The 20,280-nt window shown below is 42.3% G+C and overlaps 1 protein-coding gene across 3 annotated transcripts; it reads left to right on the forward strand.

Annotated features, from left to right (window-relative positions):
- Nucleotides 1-18,052: 18,052 nt before the first annotated feature.
- Nucleotides 18,053-19,917, forward strand: LOC125522972. Of its 3 annotated transcripts, none has more exons than XR_007290064.1 (4): nt 18,053-18,352; nt 18,443-18,650; nt 18,775-18,917; nt 19,147-19,917. XR_007290064.1 is itself a non-coding variant. In XM_048688016.1 (4 exons), the coding sequence occupies exons 1-4, from the start codon at nt 18,202-18,204 to the stop codon at nt 19,218-19,220; spliced, it is 519 nt and encodes a 172-aa protein (XP_048543973.1). In that variant the 5' UTR covers nt 18,055-18,201; the 3' UTR covers nt 19,221-19,917. The 3 variants fall into 3 exon arrangements, 2 of the variants coding, with proteins under 2 accessions (XP_048543973.1, XP_048543972.1); XM_048688016.1 differs by having other exon boundaries at nt 18,055-18,352; nt 18,443-18,593; XM_048688015.1 differs by having other exon boundaries at nt 18,056-18,352; nt 18,443-18,596.
- Nucleotides 19,918-20,280: the final 363 nt, after the last annotated feature.

Below are 20,280 nucleotides of genomic sequence, written 5' to 3' on the forward strand. Positions count from 1 at the left end.
GTGGGGATGAGGAGCTGCAGGATGACGATGGGCATCAGGCTGAGGATGACCTAGCGCTGGTGGTGGCTGACCAAGGGCAAGAGATGGTGATGGCTGACCATGGGCAAGAGATGGAGGTGGCTGAGGATGACCTAGCGATGGCCGTGCCTGAAGGTGGCCTCGCGATGGTGGTGGTGCCTGACAATGGCCACGCACCGGTGGTGGCGCCGGCGATCCCACAGCTGGGCGACATGACCACGCCAATTGATGTAGAAGACTACATCCCACTGCCTCCACCGCCTCCACCGCCTCGCCGCTCTTGGCGCATCAGGCTGAGGAAGGAGAAGGAGAAGAACAATGCATGAGAACTGAACTTTGTCAGGTATGTCAGATCTCCAAAATTATATATATATATACTTAGTTACCTATGTTATCTCTAATATGCTTAGTTTCCTATAGGTTAGCTTCATTTTACCTAAGTTGGCTCTAATATGCTAACTTAGAGCTTATATGCTTAGTTTCCTATAGGTTAGCTCCAAAATAACTTATGTTAGCACAAAATGATCAAGTTTACATAATAAGCTTATAGTCTTTTTCTTATTCTTCTTCTTTTCCAAAATGACATAGGTTAGCTTCATTTTACCTAAGTTGGCTCTAATATGCTAACTTAGAGCTTATATGCTTAGTTTCCTATAGGTTAGCTCCAAAATAACTTATGTTAGCACAAAATGATCAAGTTTACATAATAAGCTTATAGTCTTTTTCTTATTCTTCTTCTTTTCCAAAATGACATAGGTTAGCTTCATTTTACCTAAGTTGGCTCTAATATGCTAACTTAGAGCTTATATGCTTAGTTTCCTATAGGTTAGCTCCAAAATAACTTATGTTAGCACAAAATGATCAAGTTTACATAATAAGCTTATATCTTTTTCTTATTCTTCTTTTTTTCCAAAATGACATAGGTTAGCTTCATTTTACCTAAGTTGGCTCTAATATACTAACTCAGAGCTTATATGCTTAGTTTCCTATAGGTTAGCTCCAAAATAACTTATGTTAGCACAAAATGATCAAGTTTACATAATAAGCTTATAGTCTTCTTCTTATTTCTTTTCCAAAATTCTTCTTATTCTTCTTCTAGTGTTATTCTTCTTCTAGTCTTCTTCTTTTTCTTCTTCTAACTTCTTGTTTATCATTTTGCAGATTTGATTTAATTCACGGAAGCTTGCATGGAGTGCTTCTTTTCCATTTGTGTTTTTATTTTGTATCAATGTGAAACTTTTGTGAATTGATGGATAACGGTGTTGGATGAACAATGTGAAACTTTTGTAATATGTAACGATGGAACTATGTGTTGGCTATGTATGTATATATGATGGAACTTGTGTGTTAGCTATGTATGTATATATGATGGAACTTGTGTGTTGGCTATGATTGTTATATGGATGCTTGTTGTATATATATGTGTTGGATATCTCATAGGTGAATGCTTGTTGTATATATATGCTTGTTGTATAGCAGACACTAGTGGCGCACCGTGGGCAAAACTAATGGCGCATTGCCTGGTGCGCCATTAGTATACCAGATACTAATGGTGCACCACTGGTGCGCCGTTAGTAAAAAATTCTAGTGGCGTGATACTAACGGCGCACCAGTGATGCGTCATTAGTAGGCAAAACTGGTGCGCCATTAGTAGCCCTTTTTCTAGTAGTGGCACGGGCATTTGTGCTAGTAATAATAAAGCACGAATTGACTCCGTGGGTTCACCGTCACAATACGCTTCTGCCCCGTTGTAATACGCTTTTACGATTCACATAGAAATATAAACGAGGATGGTACTAAAATTCTGTTTACAATGACCATGTTAAAAAGTTCAAATCTGGGCGACGTTCGCGGCCACTTGGGCCCCCTTCCTCCGCCCGCTGCACATGTATGGACTTCCTGCGTCCTCCTGCACATGTCTACGTCAGGTTCATTTTTTCCTAAAAAAAGGAGAAAACTTAGTGGGATGGAGATTCGAACCAACGACATTCTCTCTGGTAGCCTGCAATGGAAGGAACGTGATGACCAACTGCGATAGGTAATTTTTATCTACAAATTCGAGTTGCGCTCTATTTGTATATGATCTTCAACCTGTAATTATATTAGGATTGGGCCTGAGCCATTGCTCTAGCGGCTGGGCCATGTGCACATGGCTTCATCAACATACAAAAAATAGAGCCCAACCTACAGTATTAATGTCTTTGGATATTTCATGTTGAATAATCCCACATGGCTCCAATCACATTATTTTCACTAATTTATATATGTTTAACAACATTGTATGGTGTGAGATAATTAAAAGGACTCCTTCACATGGAAGAGGGAAGTGCTTTGGAGGCTGCATGATACATGGGATATACTGAAAATTTGCTTAAGAAGTTGTGGCTTATACGTGATGCAAGAGGTGCTTTGGTTGGGCTTAATATTGATGCAAGAGGCTCATGTGTGCATGCATGCAATAGTAGGCTGGGATACTTCAAAGAATTTGTGGCTTTGTTGAGAAATGGAATGATGGAACTTCAACGAAGTTGTGGCTTCGTTGAAAATGATGGAAGCGGTGCTTGATCGTTGCGTGCACGCAATATATGCATGCACAGTAGTGCAAAAGGGAAGCTATAACGAATATTAGTATTCTGTGCATGTGTCCGGTACTTTTTTTTGCGGGTGATGTGTCCGGTACTTGAGAAAGTGCAAAGTCGGCGATCTCTAAGCTGCCCACAACACCGGCTTGATACATGAAATTTGCACCATTTTTTCATCTTCTCCGCTCTATTTTCTAAAAAAATATGCAGCTGATATGTGTTTTCTGTAGAATTTGGCATGCAACCCCCTGTCACCGGATGAGACAGTCCGGATGCTACACCGTTCATGCCAACCAAAGACATGCCCTGTTTCAACTTCCGTCCGGGCTCCACGCCCATTTTTTCCACCGTGCGTATCCGAGGTGGTACTAAAATTACTTTCTCCTGTAGAGGACAATTTCGTTTATGTGTGCTTCAAACAAAGTGCGCCCCATCGGAACTCCTGGCACATGCGGCTATGTGTGGACGTTTGAATTAATAAAATAAAATATAAGCATGTTTATGATCGGAGCAAACACGGTTGCGATGAATCAGACGACAATGCAGTTCGAAGATAGTGCCGGCATGGATGAGCGCACATGTTTCAACTTCCGTCTGGGCTCCACGCTCATTCACTCCAACACCAGAGATAGAGATCAACATCACGAACGGTTGTGGACGTCTTTGCAATGCCGTTTTCAACACCTCAACTCTGCGCTCATCCATGCCGGCACTATCTTCGAACTGCATTGTCGTCTGATTCATCGCAACCGTGTTTGCTCCGATCATAAACATGCTTACATGTTGCATTCAAGTAGGACGGTGCAAGGACACATTTTCTCCCGTTGCAACGCACAGGCATGTTTTGCTAGTAATAATAAAATACGGATTGACTTCGTGGGTTCACCGTCATAATACGCTTTCTTCCGTGAATTTGTGCTTCTTCCCGTGAATTTTGTCTATCAGTTTTTTTTCCACCGTGCGTATCCGAGGTGGTACTAAAATTACTTTCTCCTGTAGAGGACAATTTCGTTTATGTGCGCTTCCCATCGGAACTCCTGGCACATGCGGCTATGTGTGGACGTTTGAATTAATAAAATAAAATATACATAAACAGTGCACATGCGGCTCCGATCATAAACATGCTTACATGTTGCATTCAAGTAGGACGGTGCAAGGACACATTTTCTCCCGTTGCAACGCACAGGCATGTTTTGCTAGTAATAATAAAATACGGATTGACTTCGTGGGTTCACCGTCATAATACGCTTTCTTCCGTGAATTTGTGCTTCTTCCCATGAATTTTGTCTATCAGTTTTTTTTCCACCGTGCGTATCCGAGGTGGTACTAAAATTACTTTCTCCTGTAGAGGACAATTTCGTTTATGTGCGCTTCAAACAAAGTGCGCCCCATCGGAACTCCTGGCACATGCGGCTATGTGTGGACGTTTGAATTAATAAAATAAAATATACATAAACAGTGCACATGCGGCTCCGATCATAAACATGCTTACATGTTGCATTCAAGTAGGACGGTGCAAGGACACATTTTCTCCCGTTGCAACGCACAGGCATGTTTTGCTAGTAATAATAAAATACGGATTGACTTCGTGGGTTCACCGTCATAATACGCTTTCTTCCGTGAATTTGTGCTTCTTCCCATGAATTTTGTCTATCAGTTTTTTTTCCACCGTGCGTATCCGAGGTGGTACTAAAATTACTTTCTCCTGTAGAGGACAATTTCGTTTATGTGCGCTTCAAACAAAGTGCGCCCCATCGGAACTCCTGGCACATGCGGCTATGTGTGGACGTTTGAATTAATAAAATAAAATATACATAAACAGTGCACATGCGGCTCCGATCATAAACATGCTTACATGTTGCATTCAAGTAGGACGGTGCAAGGACACATTTTCTCCCGTTGCAACGCACAGGCATGTTTTGCTAGTAATAATAAAATACGGATTGACTTCGTGGGTTCACCGTCATAATACGCTTTCTTCCGTGAATTTGTGCTTCTTCCCATGAATTTTGTCTATCAGTTTTTTTTCCACCGTGCGTATCCGAGGTGGTACTAAAATTACTTTCTCCTGTAGAGGACAATTTCGTTTATGTGCGCTTCCCACCGGAACTCCTGGCACATGCGGCTATGTGTGGACGTTTGAATTAATAAAATAAAATATACATAAACAGTGCACATGCGGCTCCGATCATAAACATGCTTACATGTTGCATTCAAGTAGGACGGTGCAAGGACACATTTTCTCCCGTTGCAACGCACAGGCATGTTTTGCTAGTAATAATAAAATACGGATTGACTTCGTGGGTTCACCGTCATAATACGCTTTCTTCCGTGAATTTGTGCTTCTTCCCGTGAATTTTGTCTATCAGTTTTTTTTCCACCGTGCGTATCCGAGGTGGTACTAAAATTACTTTCTCCTGTAGATGACAATTTCGTTTATGTGCGCTTCAAACAAAGTGCGCCCCATCGGAACTCCTGGCACATGCGGCTATGTGTGGACGTTTGAATTAATAAAATAAAATATACATAAACAGTGCGTATGTGGGATTTGATCCCTGGAACAAAGGGTTTGTTTCAAGTGCTTCTGCCAGTCAGGGTAAAGTAGTGCTTGTGGTAGATACAGGATTCGGAAAGATAAGTACTAACTTGAAGCAGCGACGCACGAAGTCTTTTTTTCTAAAAAAAGCGCACAAACCTTCCTGAAACTGCTCGGTCGCGAGGTTTTTTTATTTCTTGAGAAACTCGGTCGACCTGGCCCATGCGGCTTTGTGTGGACGTTTGGATTAATAAAATAGAAAAATAAAAAAAATGATGTGAGCTTGGGATTTGATCCCTGGAAGAGGGGGTTGTATTCAACTGTTTATATCAGTACTAGTAAGTGTGCATGTGCAACGCACGTCTAGACTAATATGACAATTATATGTTAAAATTTGTATGCAAAAGGATAATCTAATAACAGCAAGAAATATTTAAAATGAATTGTTGTATACAAAAGGTTGATTTTTCACCAAAGAAAAGGTATTGCATTCATGTTTCAAACCATTAGTACCCTTTTTATTCTATGAATCTTGAATAACATGTTCAAGTACTCAGTTACAATCACTATTTAATGTTTCAATCTACTCAAGATCTACATCTATTGTTAGTAATATGATTATTCTCTTACAAGTCGAACTTCTCATAATCATCTTTCTATTTTGCCGTCGTCATCGTCTTAACCAACGCCATTGAGTATCACATCTCTATGGAGTACGGGAACAACCACTCTGACTTGTGGTGTATATGGCGAGCTTCTTCAAATAGAAGGCCAACAAGAATGTCACTCCGAGCATAAGTTTGGTTGCTTAGCGGACATCCCAGAAATTAGAAATAGATTCCTAACTCACCTACAAGTCAGGCTAGAGTTTCAAGGAATACTGCAATGTGACCACTAAATTAAATAATTGAATAAATACTGCAATATGAAGATTAAAAGTGAACTATGAAGACAAAAATTAGTTAATGCTTGCTGAGCTTGGGTTAGGTAGTTGCATTTTCAATACCAGCTATCATATGGATAACCGCATACCAGGAAGAGAAAGAGGAAGTGACTCAACAACAATAATTGGCCTTAAATAACAACAATCTCTTCCCACTCAAAACTTCTGTCCTTTTAGCCCGCCAAAAAGAAATTTTCAACTTACAATTGTCGATTTTGACTAAATTTCAGTTGATGACTACAATGGCAAGTGGATGTGTAGTAGTAGTAGAGCCATGGTTCCTAAACATGCCATGCGATCCGAGTATATAGTCTTCGATGTCGATATCTTTTAATCAACATGGCAAAACCTTGCATCACAACTCGACACCTCTCTGTGAAAAGAGTACAGGCTAGCCAACAAATAACATATCAGAGGTGGTTAGACAGGTATTGAAGAAGAGAATCATTTTTATTGGATAGTATGGTAAGATAACATAAAGCCTAGAGAATCATAATATTCCCCTCAATTGTTACCACAGTATTGAAGAACCATGTACTGACTATGAAGTATTGGTCGATACTAAAAGATGAAGTTGTATAGTAGAGGAACAACAGTCAAACCTGTTAAACACAAGATAAGTACAGAAGAACCTCTATAGACAGAACGTCTTGCAAACTGGACGATGTATTGTTACATAAATAGCCAAAATGACTGCATGACCATATGTAAAAACTGCACAATGGAAGTTCCATAATTCAGTCACAAGAAAACTTCGGCAAACCAACATTTAGTTATTTAAATAAAAGTTCAGCTTATTTACTACAGAAGTGGCGCTTGGATTAAGTATTTTAAAAACATGCATGCAAGGCTGCCAATACCCATCGGCAGGCCAACATATAAGAACAAATCTTGTATTGCAGATATTCATAGAAGCATGTACTGAATTTTCTGTGCAGGAAATGATTTGCAATAGATTGTCAAAGAGATTCTGTATAGTCCTTACATTCAAATAGTCTAAAAACTAACATAAAAATGCAGTAATCCATTGGCATAATGCACTCCATAAAATCATAGTGTACATTTTAGGACCGAGCTAAAAAAAGGAGAAACAATAAAATCATACTGTACAAGATGCTGATCCTCAATCAATAACAGATCAAATGATATTCAAATCCTTTTTAGGAAATAAAAAATAATACTTACCTGCAGAAAAACAATGGATCGACACTCGAAATTGAACTCAGTATATTCTCATCTTCAAATGAATGCAGAAATAAATACTGTGTAGGTTTTGAAGTACAATGATGCTTAAATCAGATCTCTTTTTTCTTGCAACAAACAAGCAGCTTTCGAAGATATATTCTTGATTCATCGGCAAGCTTCGAAACAAAATTCAATTTATTCCCATTGAAAGCTGGATGCAAAATGTGTGATTTTCCATCTCTGCATATGAGGGCATAACCTAAAACAATGCACCTAGGAACATAAGAAAGATCAACGGCGAAACATTTATTCTTCTTCTTTCTAAAGGCCAAAGGCACTCCATGAACTCAGACTCTGCATGCAGTTCCAGCGGAAAGGAAAAGCACGAAAGCTGCCTCTAAGAGCCTCCCGCTTGAAGGGTCAATAAGAATTAAGAAAGGATTTCCTCCTGCAGTATAATAGAGAACCTGATGGGTGGATGCAGAACCTGAATGGTTTTTGTTCATCTGCATAACACATGCACTGCAGTTTATGAGAAACCCCAACAAAATTATATCACCCAAGAGAGGCATGAGCTAGCGCACATTTGCGACCGAAAATAATAGATGCGCCGACCCAGACACGAGTCAAAGCACATGAAACGGTCTATAATAAAGAACGAAGAATTCGACCTGTATACCTATGAACCGGGCAGCCAGGGCCGGCCAAACATAGGCACACTTCGATTGTCGCATGTGCAAATCGAACAGCTGGAGAGAACAATCCTGTTACCGAACGCAAATAAGAATCATTAGAATGAACCTGTAGAACAGGAAGAACATCATGCTGTATCACACAATTTTTGTTGACGTGTTTTGAAAATTTAGATTTGCATCAATGAAGTTACCACAGCATCCTATCCCGTTGATCTTGTAAGGATACGTACGCACATCGATGAACCACCACCTCCGCGTACATCGTACATCGTTGCCCCGCTGGCCCGGCCATGATGCGCTGGACTTATGCGCTCTGCCAAGCCCTACTCGCGCTCAGCAGCCTGCCTGTTAGAGCCGCTCCATATGCCGGACGACCGCCATCGCCGCAGCCCTGCAGCCCATCGCCGCTCCTGTCGAGCCGCTGCTGTTTGCGAGCTGCTGCATACGCGCCGTGCGAGCCATGTCGTGGCCACGCAGCTGCAGCCGGACTCTCGCATCCCACACATCGGGCAGCCCCGATCTAGCGGAGGGCGAGCATCGGGCGTTGGAGGTCGAGGCGATGTAGTGGAGGGGGAGGCTGGTGGCGATTGAGGTGAGGTGCGAGTTGCAGCGACCAGGGGAGGGCAGCGAGTCGTGCCTGTGGGAGAGATCGTAGACGCGACGGGGCGGCGGCGCTCGATGGGGAGAGGAAGAACGCGAGGTTTGGGGAAGGTTAGACGAAGGGCACGGGCATGCTTGCGGATCTTTCCGGTTTGTCGTTACTTTTTTTTCTTGTAGCTGTGCGAACGTGGGATTAGGATGGCAGAGTTTTCGTTCGCCAGGGAAACATGTTTGCTTGTTTAATAGTAGTATAGATGGCTATTGGGTTTCAGCGTTATACATACTAACTAAAAGCAGGCACGCACGTATTCTTTGTCTGAGAAAAATGCACAAACTTTTCTTGAAACTGCTACATGGCTTTCTCGGTCATGAGATTATTCTTTTTTTTTGAGAAACTCGGTCACGAGGTTGAGCACGTAAAAACACACGTATGCCATCCCTACTGGGCAACACAAAATTTCTCTTGTGGGCCGGAAGGCATGTGAGTGCGTCTCTGAAAAAATTACACGCACCTTAATTAATAGTCCCACCTTGCAACTTTGCGACGAATCCCACCAGTTTATATACGTCCGTAAGTAGACAATCAACAAGCCACTTCAGAGATAAACAAACAGTGGGTGAGGTGAAAGAGGGGCCTAAAACGAGATGGCTGGATATTGAATCAAGCGAGAAATTGGATACTTTGACACAAACTACTCATTTTTTTATAAACACCTTCTTTATTAATTGGCTACAATAGTAGCATCTGATACAATTAAGGGGATGATAGCCGACGGGGGATCATCCAACCATACATCAGGAGGATTGAATCTAGCTAGACTAGCTAATTCATGTGCTACCTTATTATTCTCTCTAAAACAATACTCATAAACAATATGACTGAATTCTAAAGACATGAAATAACAGTCATAAAAAATCGCACTGGCTACCGAAGCTGAGTAGCCTTCTCTGAGCGCTTCAACCACGCCCGAATTATCTGAATTCACCTCAACTTTGCTACATCTAGTTGTGCGAGCAAGATTTAGGCCGAATCTGATTGCAATTGCCTCAGCAGTAAAAGCATCATAACAGACTCCAAGTTTTTCATTTGCTGCAGCTATAAACTTGCCCTTGTGGTCTCTAATGACAGCACCTACTGAACCTTCAAGTAAGTCCTGATCAAAACTCGCGTCCACATTTAGCTTGACATACCCGGTCCTTGGTCTCATCCAACCTCCCAAATGAACTCTTGGCCGTGGTGAATTTGCTGCTATAAAGTTCTCTGCCAAGGAGCATACAGCAAGATTGATCTGTGGCGCCGTTTGTGGATCACCTCCATGTGTAATTTTTCTCCTTTCCCACCACAAGTACCAACAGCATGTAGCCACCGTTTCTCGCAATTTTGGCAATCCTAGCACATGGATATGATCATCCGGTAGGCTAAGAAGATAATCCAACATAACCTCCCCGCAAGTATTCATCGCCAATCCCCTCTGTATTACATCCCACACTCCAAGCAGTTTCCAAACCTGAATCGCAACTGGACATACAAAAAGCAGGTGACGGATACTCTCCGGTCCTTTGTTACATACGGGACAATTTGGTTTGATCTTGATATGTCTATCCGCCAATATTGCACGGCATGGAACAGCACTAAGAAGTGCTCTCCAAACAAAAAAATTTACCTTTGCTGGGCAGCTCAAGCTCCACATCGAATCCCATGTAGGTGTTGGCGAGGAAGAACTCGCTGCACCTTGCAGATTGTGCCCAAACTTTGACTCCCAGATAGCGTGGTATGCTGATCTTACGGTGAACCCGCCTGTTTTAGTGAAACTCCAAGCTAAAAAGTCTGTCATTTCATATATTGGTAGTGGAATTGCAAGAATTCTCTGAGCATCAACACTGCAAAATGTTTGGTTTATCAGCCCCGAATCCCAGTCACCTGACACTGGATCTATAAGCTCTGACACCCGAGAGAGGAGATGATTCCCTCTAACAGAGATTACTTTCCTGGTGAGAGATTGTGGGATCCAACTATCTTCCCAATTTTTTTATTTTTTGACCATCTCCCACCCTCCAAATATGTCCATGTTTCAAGGTCTCCACACCAGCCATTATACTTTGCCATGTATAAGAGGCCTTCTTTTTCAGACTAGCATTCATAAGTTCCTCATCAGGGTAATATTTTGCTTTAAGAATCTGTGCACAAAGAGATTCGGGGTTTTCAATAAGTCGCCATGCTTGTTTTGCCAGCAATGCCAAGTTAAAGCAATGAATATCTCTGAACCCCATTCCTCCTCTACACTTTGGTAAGCACATCTTCCACCAGGCAAACCAGTGCATTCTCTTATGTGATGCGTCATCGCCCCACCAGTAACGAGATATCGCGTTTGTAATTCCTTTACAAATTTTCTTAGGAATTTTGAAAACCGACATCGCGTACGTTGGTATGGCTTGTGCAATAGATTTGATAAGCACTTCCTTACCTCCCGAAGACAGACACTTTTCTTTCCATCCTGTAAGTTTCACAATCAACCGATCAATCAAGTATTGAAAGCTGTCTGTTTTATCCAGTCCTAGGGTAGTGGGTAATCCCAAATATGTGTCATTCAGGGCCTCCGTCATAATATTTAGAGTAGTGCACACCTGAGTCTTGGTGTTTGTATCTGTGCTAGGGCTGAAAAAAATACTAGATTTACCCAAACTCACCAACTGGCCGGAAGCCCCACAGTAAGCATCCAGGACAGATTTTAAGCATACCGCATTCGGAAACATTTTCTTTCATAAGAATTAAGGAGTCATCTGCAAACAAGAGATTTGTAACTGAGGGCGCATCTCGACAAACCTGAATTCCCACAATTCCGCCTGATTGCTCTGCATGATTAAGAAGTGCTGACAGACCCTCCGTAACCAATAAGAATAAGTAGGGTGACAGAGGGTCACCTTGGCGGAGTCCACGTGATGGTTTGATTGTATCTGTTTCAACCGAGTTGTACCTCACTCTGTATTCCACAGATGACACACAGGCCATAATCATTCGGACCCAATTAGCTCTAAACCCCAGTTTTAGAAGCATTGCCTCCAAGAAGACCCATTCTACACGATCATAGGCCTTGTGCATATCCAACTTAACTGCACACCATCCCTCCTTGCCTTTTTTCTTCTGTTTAATTGCATGGAGGCTCTCATAAGCTATCAAGACATTATCTGTGATGAGTCTCCCCGGAACAAAAGCACTTTGTGTGGGACTAATGATTTCAGGAAGCAAACTTTTCAGTCTTATAGCAATCATCTTTGAGATAACTTTATAGACCACATTGCACAAACTAATAGGTCTAAATTGTGTGACTTGCTCAGGAGTGTTTACCTTAGGGATCATCACAATAGTAGTTTCATTCCATCCCGGTGGGATCTCCTGTGAGTTAACTGCACCCAGAATTTCCATAACAAGATCATCCCCTAACATTGGCCAAAACCTCTTATAGAAAACTGCATGTAGCCCGTCAGGTCCAGGGGCTTTAAAATCACCGATCGAGAACAAAGCTTTCCTGACCTCTTCTGCCGTATAGGGGGCCATAAGAGCTTCGTTCATGGCAGCAGTAAAACGGGGTTGTACCTTTGACAACACATTAAGGTCCGCTGCTGAACCTGTGCTGTAACCATCCTTAATCTTGCTCCCATTGTAACTACTCATTTTTTTTCTATTATATTAGCGGAGAGATGGTAGATTTTTGTGCAACATCCTTAATCTTGCTCCCGTTGTAACGCACGGGCACGTTTGCTAGTCTCTCCCTAATAATAAAGCACGGGTTGACTCCGTGGGTTCACCGTCACAATGCGCTTTCTTCCCGTGAATTTACGCTTTCAGTTTAAATTTAAACGTATACGTGATGTGGTACTAATAAAAACGTCGCACGCTAGGCTCGCTCGTGCTATTGATCCTTTTATTATGTGCCTTCTCTTACATTGATCCTTTTATTATACCTTCTCTTATGGGTTGTCCTGTATTGAAAAGAAAAACTCCTGAAAGCCTCTCTCCCGTATGAGAAGGCAATAGCCCCGGCGCTAGGGTTCCCTCCGCCGCCGCACCGCATCCCTCCGGACTCCTCTCCCGGCAGCCCTCGCCGACCTACCCCCTTCCGTTGTAGTCGCCATCGTAGTACCCTGCCAACGTTCAATAGCCTTGAAAAAACCCCAGCCGTCGGCTCACTAGAGAACGCCACCCCGCCGGGAGCCGCGATGGAGCGCCGGCGGACGCCATGATTCTGCGCGACCCCGTCGCGGTGACTCACCTCGCCACTGCTACGCCTCCCCAATCTGCCATGGCCCTGTCATGTCATGGACAAGGATACCATCACCTTTCCCTGGCACCTTCGTTTCCACTCCCCCAGGGTGCTACTCGCCGGCTCCACACCCATGTCTTCTCCAATCCAATGTGGCTCACAACCTGCTACAGAGATGATGCTTGCCGGATCCCATGCAGACCCTCCTCGTGGATAGCCTCCAGCCCACACTGGCTCCCCTGTTCTAGCTCTGCCTCCTCCCATGGATGAGCAGAGCGAGGATAGAACAAGCGAGGAGATCGAGAGAGGAAATATTGAGTTGATTTTGGAGGCATGGACATTGATTTGATCTTTTTGGTTGTCCGCAGATTCAACAACGAAGGTGCCTACAACTTTCCCCAATGTCAGGGCAAAGGACGGTCTGTTTTGCAAAATTTTGTAGTTTGACCGGGCTGAAGGAGATGTTGTGCAAACCGAGAATAGGCACGATCAGCAAAGCGACGAAATAGTTGTCTCGAAAGGGATGTTGGCTGGGTGATTGATCAATATAGATGGCAACTTCTTTTAGGAAAGCCAAACAAGTGGCTGGGGACTCGATATTTACAGTTAGGTGCGGCAATGTTGCTAGCATCTTTTTTTCTTGCACCTATAAACTAATGATGCTTTATCTGGTGTTATTTCATGTGGCACTACATTCTAGCTTTGTTAATAATCATTTTTGCTGATGTGCATAGTTTAGTTTTTTACTTCCGGTTTAAGTTAAATACAAGTAAAACGTCAGTTTCACATTGGCTAAATCACTCAATGGTGTTTATGCTGCAGCAGCAGCAGATGAATAGAGCCGACAAGGAAGGGAGATATGCCCGCGCGGTTGGTGGAATTAATAGGGAAAATAATTCCTAATGTGCCTGGTTGAATCAAGATGCGATTCCCTGTTTTTTGTGTACCATGCAGTAGTTGATGCAGACTATTTGTGTGTCCGAATAGCAACATGAATTTGGTATTTGTAGATCCTGAATTGTAGTGTAGGAAAAATTATGTGGCTTATTTTGGTAGCATTTTTAATGGACTAATTTTGTGTTGGTGGGGTTGATAGTGAGCATACTACAGCCTGAATGACAATTAGATAGTCCTACAATTTCTAATGGGTTGGGGTGGGAGGGTTTGATCACTGATTTCTTTATTTTTGGTGTTCGAACAAGGACAAAGGAAGGAGTTGTTGTCTGATAGGCAGAACTAAGCAATGATACTGAATCTAGGAATAGGACACACGAGCTTGCAAGGGTTGTGTTTGACTGGGTGGAGCAAGCTCCTAGCTGACATACCCGAGTAAATGATGTTTATGCTTCCATGTTTTTATGTAATAAGACTTTATATGTTTCATCTCCCTACAGTTCTAATATGGGCCTCCTGCAACTCAATGCAAGCCGCTGACAGTAGTTAGAGGTTTAGTTTTGAGGAGTTTTGAGAATATTATTGTTTGTTGTATAATATTAGTTATCATCATGGCACATCTTCTTTATTTTTTATCCAACTACTACATACCTGCTATATAGTATTTCTGCTCTCAAGGTGTGCAATTCATTAACACCGCAGAGACCATGCAACTTCAACCAAGTAAGAGCATTTCCATCTATACTTACAAGGTGACTAGCACCTCCTTCTCTCTTCCGCTCCCTCCCTCCCTCTCGGCATGCTGCACCTCCATCTTATTGGAAGTGAGCTTTGATGCATTGAGAAAACAAATAATTCTGTACCTTCATCTGCATTATGACTGAAGACAGTTTGTGATTATGTACATCCTTCAGTTGCCTGTTGTAACCCGAGAAATTGGGAAATACTCAGTTGTAACAGTCAGTCATGTATGTATGTTTATACATGATAGGTGTTTGGGCATGAGTCAATTGGTCATAGCAGCACTTAGCGCTACGCGAGATGTGGCTATTGTCATCATAGTGTATTTATTGCCGCTATTTACATAAGAACTACATTTACGCATGATTACATCATACTGTAACTCCATTCCTTAAATCCATGATCTATTCTCTGCTCCATTGAATACAAGATTTGGAATCAAATAAAGTTTACTCTTATGATGTATATATAAAATTTCCTGTGCAGATAATTTAGGAACCATGTTGCATGTGTAATGTTAAATTCTTCTATCAATTTCTCTTCAACGGAAAGACGGACGTGATGCACAATCTCATGGATTGCTGGCATACTAATGTATTACTTCATGATGGTACGCCTCCTTTTTGTTGTATTTTCTACAATAATCTTGCTCTTTGAGATTTTATCCAGTAGGGAAATAGATTGAGATCCTCTGGTCTTGCCTGGAGATGTTCTGTTATCCATAGTAATTAAGTTTCCAGACCGTGTAGATTGGTATGAATATGAGCCATCAGGGACCTTCTAGGTTTTTCCGTATGTTCGGTTATGCATTCAGCCGTTGTGCATGTTAATTAACAAAAAAATTATGGAGTACTACACACTTGAAAGTATGCATATATAATTTGACTTTATGAAACAAACCATTCATCGGCTAACTGAGTCAGATGATGATTTACGACAATCGACCTAGCACAAAAGAAATAGTAATTTCACTATTTTTTAAATTGCACTCAGCTGAACTTTGGTGTAAGTTCTTTCTTATTAGGGTATTTTAAATTTTGAGTGACAGTCCTAAACAAAAATATCGTTGGTTTCTTTAGATGGCTATTGGACACTCTCCTTAATCAATGGAAACAACACATGATTGCCCTCATATAAAAAAACACAATCTGAACACGTACAAGGCGATGTATAGCAGGAATAGAAAAAACTAATACTGCGCGAAGGTGAGTGCAAGTGTATGATTTTCTAGAATTATTTTCTTGGCAGAAGTTACTATATTCTCAATATACATCATAAATAATTATAGAATTCAAAAAAGGCCCGAAAATTTTGAAAAAAGATAATTTTGAAATAAAATGTTTAATAAATCAAAAAATGTTCGCGATTTTGTAAGAAAAATGTATGCTTATTCAAAAAATGTTCCAAATTTTGAAAACCAATGTTCATGATTTTTTTAAAAGGTTCGTGTATTAAAAAATTGTAATGAAATTGAACAGAATTTCGCCAATTCAAAAAATGTTTATGAATGGAAAAATGTCCTTAAAATTTAAAAACTATTCATGACTTACAAAATAGTTTATTCATTCATTAAATGTTCATTGATTAAAAAATGATTATGCATTTCGGAAAATGTTCATGGATTTCAAAAATTGTTCCACCAATTTCCAAAATAATGTTCGTCGATTCTAGAAATGTTCACCGATTCAAAATTGTTTAAGAAGTTGTTGACACTTAAAAAATGTTTTAAAATAGAATACAAATGTTCATGAATCAAATAATGTTCTTGATTTTAGAAAATGTTCAGAAATTTGTAAAAGTGTCCACAAATTTGAGAAATGTTTACGATTTCAAATATGTGCACGAGTTTAAAAAATGGCATAATTTCACGAAATTGAGAGTGATAGTGTATCTCCCTGATGCAACAAAATGTGGTCATGACCATTGAAGATTATATATACATATATACATACATACATACATACATATATATATATATATATATTCTCCCGTTGCAACGCACGGGCCCTTTTGCTAGTAATAATAAAACACGAATTGACTTTGTCGGGTTCATCATCATAATACGCTTCTTCCTGTGAATTTACGCTTTCAGTTTTTTCCACCTATATTATTTTCTACATCCGAGATGATACTATTTTACCTGCCTATCTTTATCTTTACCTAAATATTAAAAGACAGAGGCACGTTTGATCTGGGTTGGTCATTTATTTTTGGCTAGATTTTAGTTGACCAGTTCAATCGTGTTCTGCCTCAACCCATTGAAGACATAAATGTTCGTGTCTGTTTCGTACACACACGCACGCGAACCTTCACATTGCTTCCCCGGATTTCTTGGAAACTAATCTACCCATCCAGTTGTTTTTTTCTCGTGATCCCTTACAACACGGTCTATCGGTCGCTGCCTTTTCTGTCGTCTCCCATAAGTATTGGCTCGTGAGAGAGAGAAGAGGTGGGGAGGGGTGGATCCGTGGAGCGGAGGAGTAGCCGAATCGTACGCGAGCGAGGGTGATCGCACAGTTTAATTCATCCGGATACAAGTCACGTCAAGGCGATTTCTCAAAAAAAGTCACGTCAACTCAACTCGATCGAGAGAGTCATCCTGCTCCGACGGTTGCCATTAGGAACCAATTTAGCCCATCGATTCATTGACAAGGCAGGCCGACGAGGAAGGAAGGGCAATGCGTTATTTTTGGTTGGTCACTTCGAGGAGGCACGAGGCCACGCTACAGCTTCTATCGCCATCCCCGTCGTCCGCGCCGGCACCCCTCCCCGGAGTGCCTCAATAACGACCCTCCCACCGGGCTGCACATCCCGTCGCTCCTCGCTGGTCTGTACCGTCGCGACCTCCTAGGCAACGGCGCCCCTCCTGACAAGGCAACGACGCCAACCTCCCACCTTGACCTTCAATGGCGTTGGCGGAGTCCTGCACTGAGACCTACGCGGAAGTGCGTAAGTAGCTGCTCGCCAAGGTCGCACTAGTACCACCTGACCACACCTGCGCGAAAGCAGCGCTGAAGTGGTCGCCCATCACTGTGGCCTTCTTGGGAAGGAGAAGGGAAGGTGGGAGATGGTCCAGATGGAGGTAGGGGATCGTGCTCAGAGGTGTCGCCGAGGTGGCCAGAGCAGATGAAGATGAACTATGCCCCACATCGATTGGGAGGTTTGATGGGATGGACACAGATGACCGGCCGATCTTAGTTGGAGGCAGTGGCTGGTGAAGCCGCTCAGAAGCCAGAGCAATGGCAACATCTGCCAAGGAAGATAACGATCATGAGAGAATTAGGTGATGCTGTCATAATGGGCACCTGCCACTATATATGCTGTCGACGATACGTGTCTGAGTACAGGCCACATGCAAATCCAACGGAAGACACTAGAAACACACATGTGTAAGCTCTTTGCAAAAGAGAAACCCCTCCTTTGTTTTGTACATTTGATACATGAGAATGCTGATTCAAATACTCCCCGAAATAGTCTCACCTCGCTGGACGAGGAGTAATTGAGCGCGAGCACAGATGCTCTCGATATCCAGGTCGTTCGTAACTCCTTTGGGATCTGGGACTTTTTCTTATACGCATCCAGATGGGCTTTCAAGAAATCATTACGCGATGGAAATACGTACCCAACGGGTGTGGGTCGTGGGCCAAGCAGACGGCGCAATACAACCTGAGATAAGGCGGGGTTGGATGCCCGTCCACCGTCGACGAGGTGAGCCGTGGCTCGGAACCGGAGTGACGTCTGATCCATGGCTCAGGTTGTTTCCTTTCCGTGCGCTGTCAAGGAATTCGATGCAGGCGCGAGCGCCTCCCCTACACAGATCGAGGGTCCCTGCGAGATAGAGACGCGGAGCTATGGCGGCGAGCGACAATGGATTTTTCGATGCAACCAATCGGCAGGTACGCGCATCCGTGCTTTTCCCTGCGGTCTCTCCTTGGTTTGTAGGTGGATTGCTTTAGTGGCTGACAGAGGAGCTTCCAATTTTTCAGATCTTGTTTCATTGAGGATGTGGGGGAGAGCTTGGTGCCGCCCCCCTGTGACTGCGGCCGTAGGCTTGGCGACGGGCCCTGTGTCTGCCAATGGCGATATGCGGGTACATCTGATGGTTTCGCAGCAGCCGCAGAAGTCTGGGTGGAATAAGTTGTGAGTGTGAAAACTTGGTGTTTGCATTAGGAAATTCAGAATTTCGGTGGTGGGGTGGGTAGATGCGGTGTTGATTTTAGACATGTCTGACCAAATCATTCATATGGAGCTAAATTCTTTGAGTGCTGCGGGCTTATTCTTTTTACAAATTTGATTAGAGATATGTTGGTGTGTGCAGGTTGAGGATTGGTGCCGCTACACCCAGCAGGGCACCGCACCCGAATCGTATTACTGCATTCGAGAAGGCTGTCAGATGTTTTACCGATTATCCATCTGAAACTGTGATCTCTCCAGTTCTGGGGACTTCATTTGAATCGTTGGGTGAGGCTTATAATTTTTGCAATCTATATTCCTGGGAGAAGGGATTTGGCATAAGATATGGAAAAATAGCCGACTTAATGTCAAGAGGATGAAATGCGTGTAGGAAATAGTTTGTGGGTGCTTGGTTACTGGTCTTTTCTTGAATGCTATTTGTTCAGCATTATGATGCATCCATTCCCGCCTCAGCTTTTGTTTCGTGCATTGATGGTAAATTGTATTCATGGTCCAGGGGAAGGCTGGTGTAAAGAACACAAGGTCCTGCCAGTGTCAATGTCCAGCTCTGATAAGATTTTTGTGGGCTGAGGAAAAATGTTGGTACATTGCAGAGCACAGAGAGAGTCATAACCATTCACCTTCACCTAATTTTGGGGAGACGATCCACTGGCCAATGGCCATCACACAAGCATATCCATGTTTACATCAGGGAATGTTCCATTCATGAAAAGGTCTTTGCGTAATCAGTGTGGGAAGATAAACTGGGAGCAGGCAAACAACGATATGAGGAAGACGATGCATGTGTTTGAAGAGATTGGAGCGAAGGATCCCACATTACATACAGAGTTCAAGCTGATAACGATGGCAGGATTGACAACCTCATGTGGGCTAGCGGCAGCAGTAGGCTTCAGTACACATTTCTTGGAGATGTCATAACATTTGATACCACGTATAAGATAAACCTAGGAAGTCAAGCAAGGCAATAGATGTATTTTATTCATTGCATAGGAAGTCAAGCAAGGCAATGCATGGGAAATGCTTGCAGAGAGAACTGAAATAACGATTAAACTTGTTAGCCTTCTTTTTCGGTACATGTTGCCAGGGAAAAATTTATGTAGTGAGCAGACGGCTGTGGGAAGTTTCAAATGTTAGAAATAAGTGTTACTGGTAAAAAAAGAACTATGGTTTAAAATACGTAGAGATTTTAATTTTTTGTGCAGGTGGGTGTTGTTAGAGAACTGAATTAAGGATTAAACTGTGGAATGAGAAGACTGCTGTTGTTTCATGTGTTGTTACTTTTGTTGCATGCTTGTATAACGGCTGCAGTGTTAATGTTGAAACACTTAGGCTAGTGTGGGGTGTGTTCAATGATATTTGGAAACAGTTAAGACTGGCAAGTTGTTACTGTTAGAAATGATTGTTTCAGGAGAATTGTTGATGTTAAAAGAATGTCAGAAAAATGAAGTATGGATTAAGCCATGGAATGAGAAGACTGCTGTTGTGTTACGTGCTGTTATTTATGTGAGCTTTGATGTACATATAACGATTGCAGAGGGTTAGTGTGCGCTGTTCCGAATAACATTTCGAAAGAGTTAAAAGACTGTTAATTGTTTTGCATTGAAAATCATTGGTTGAGGGTGAGGATAGG

This window comes from Triticum urartu, chromosome 7 (assembly GCF_003073215.2).
Source record: "Triticum urartu cultivar G1812 chromosome 7, Tu2.1, whole genome shotgun sequence".
Taxonomy (NCBI): Eukaryota; Viridiplantae; Streptophyta; class Magnoliopsida; order Poales; family Poaceae; genus Triticum; species Triticum urartu.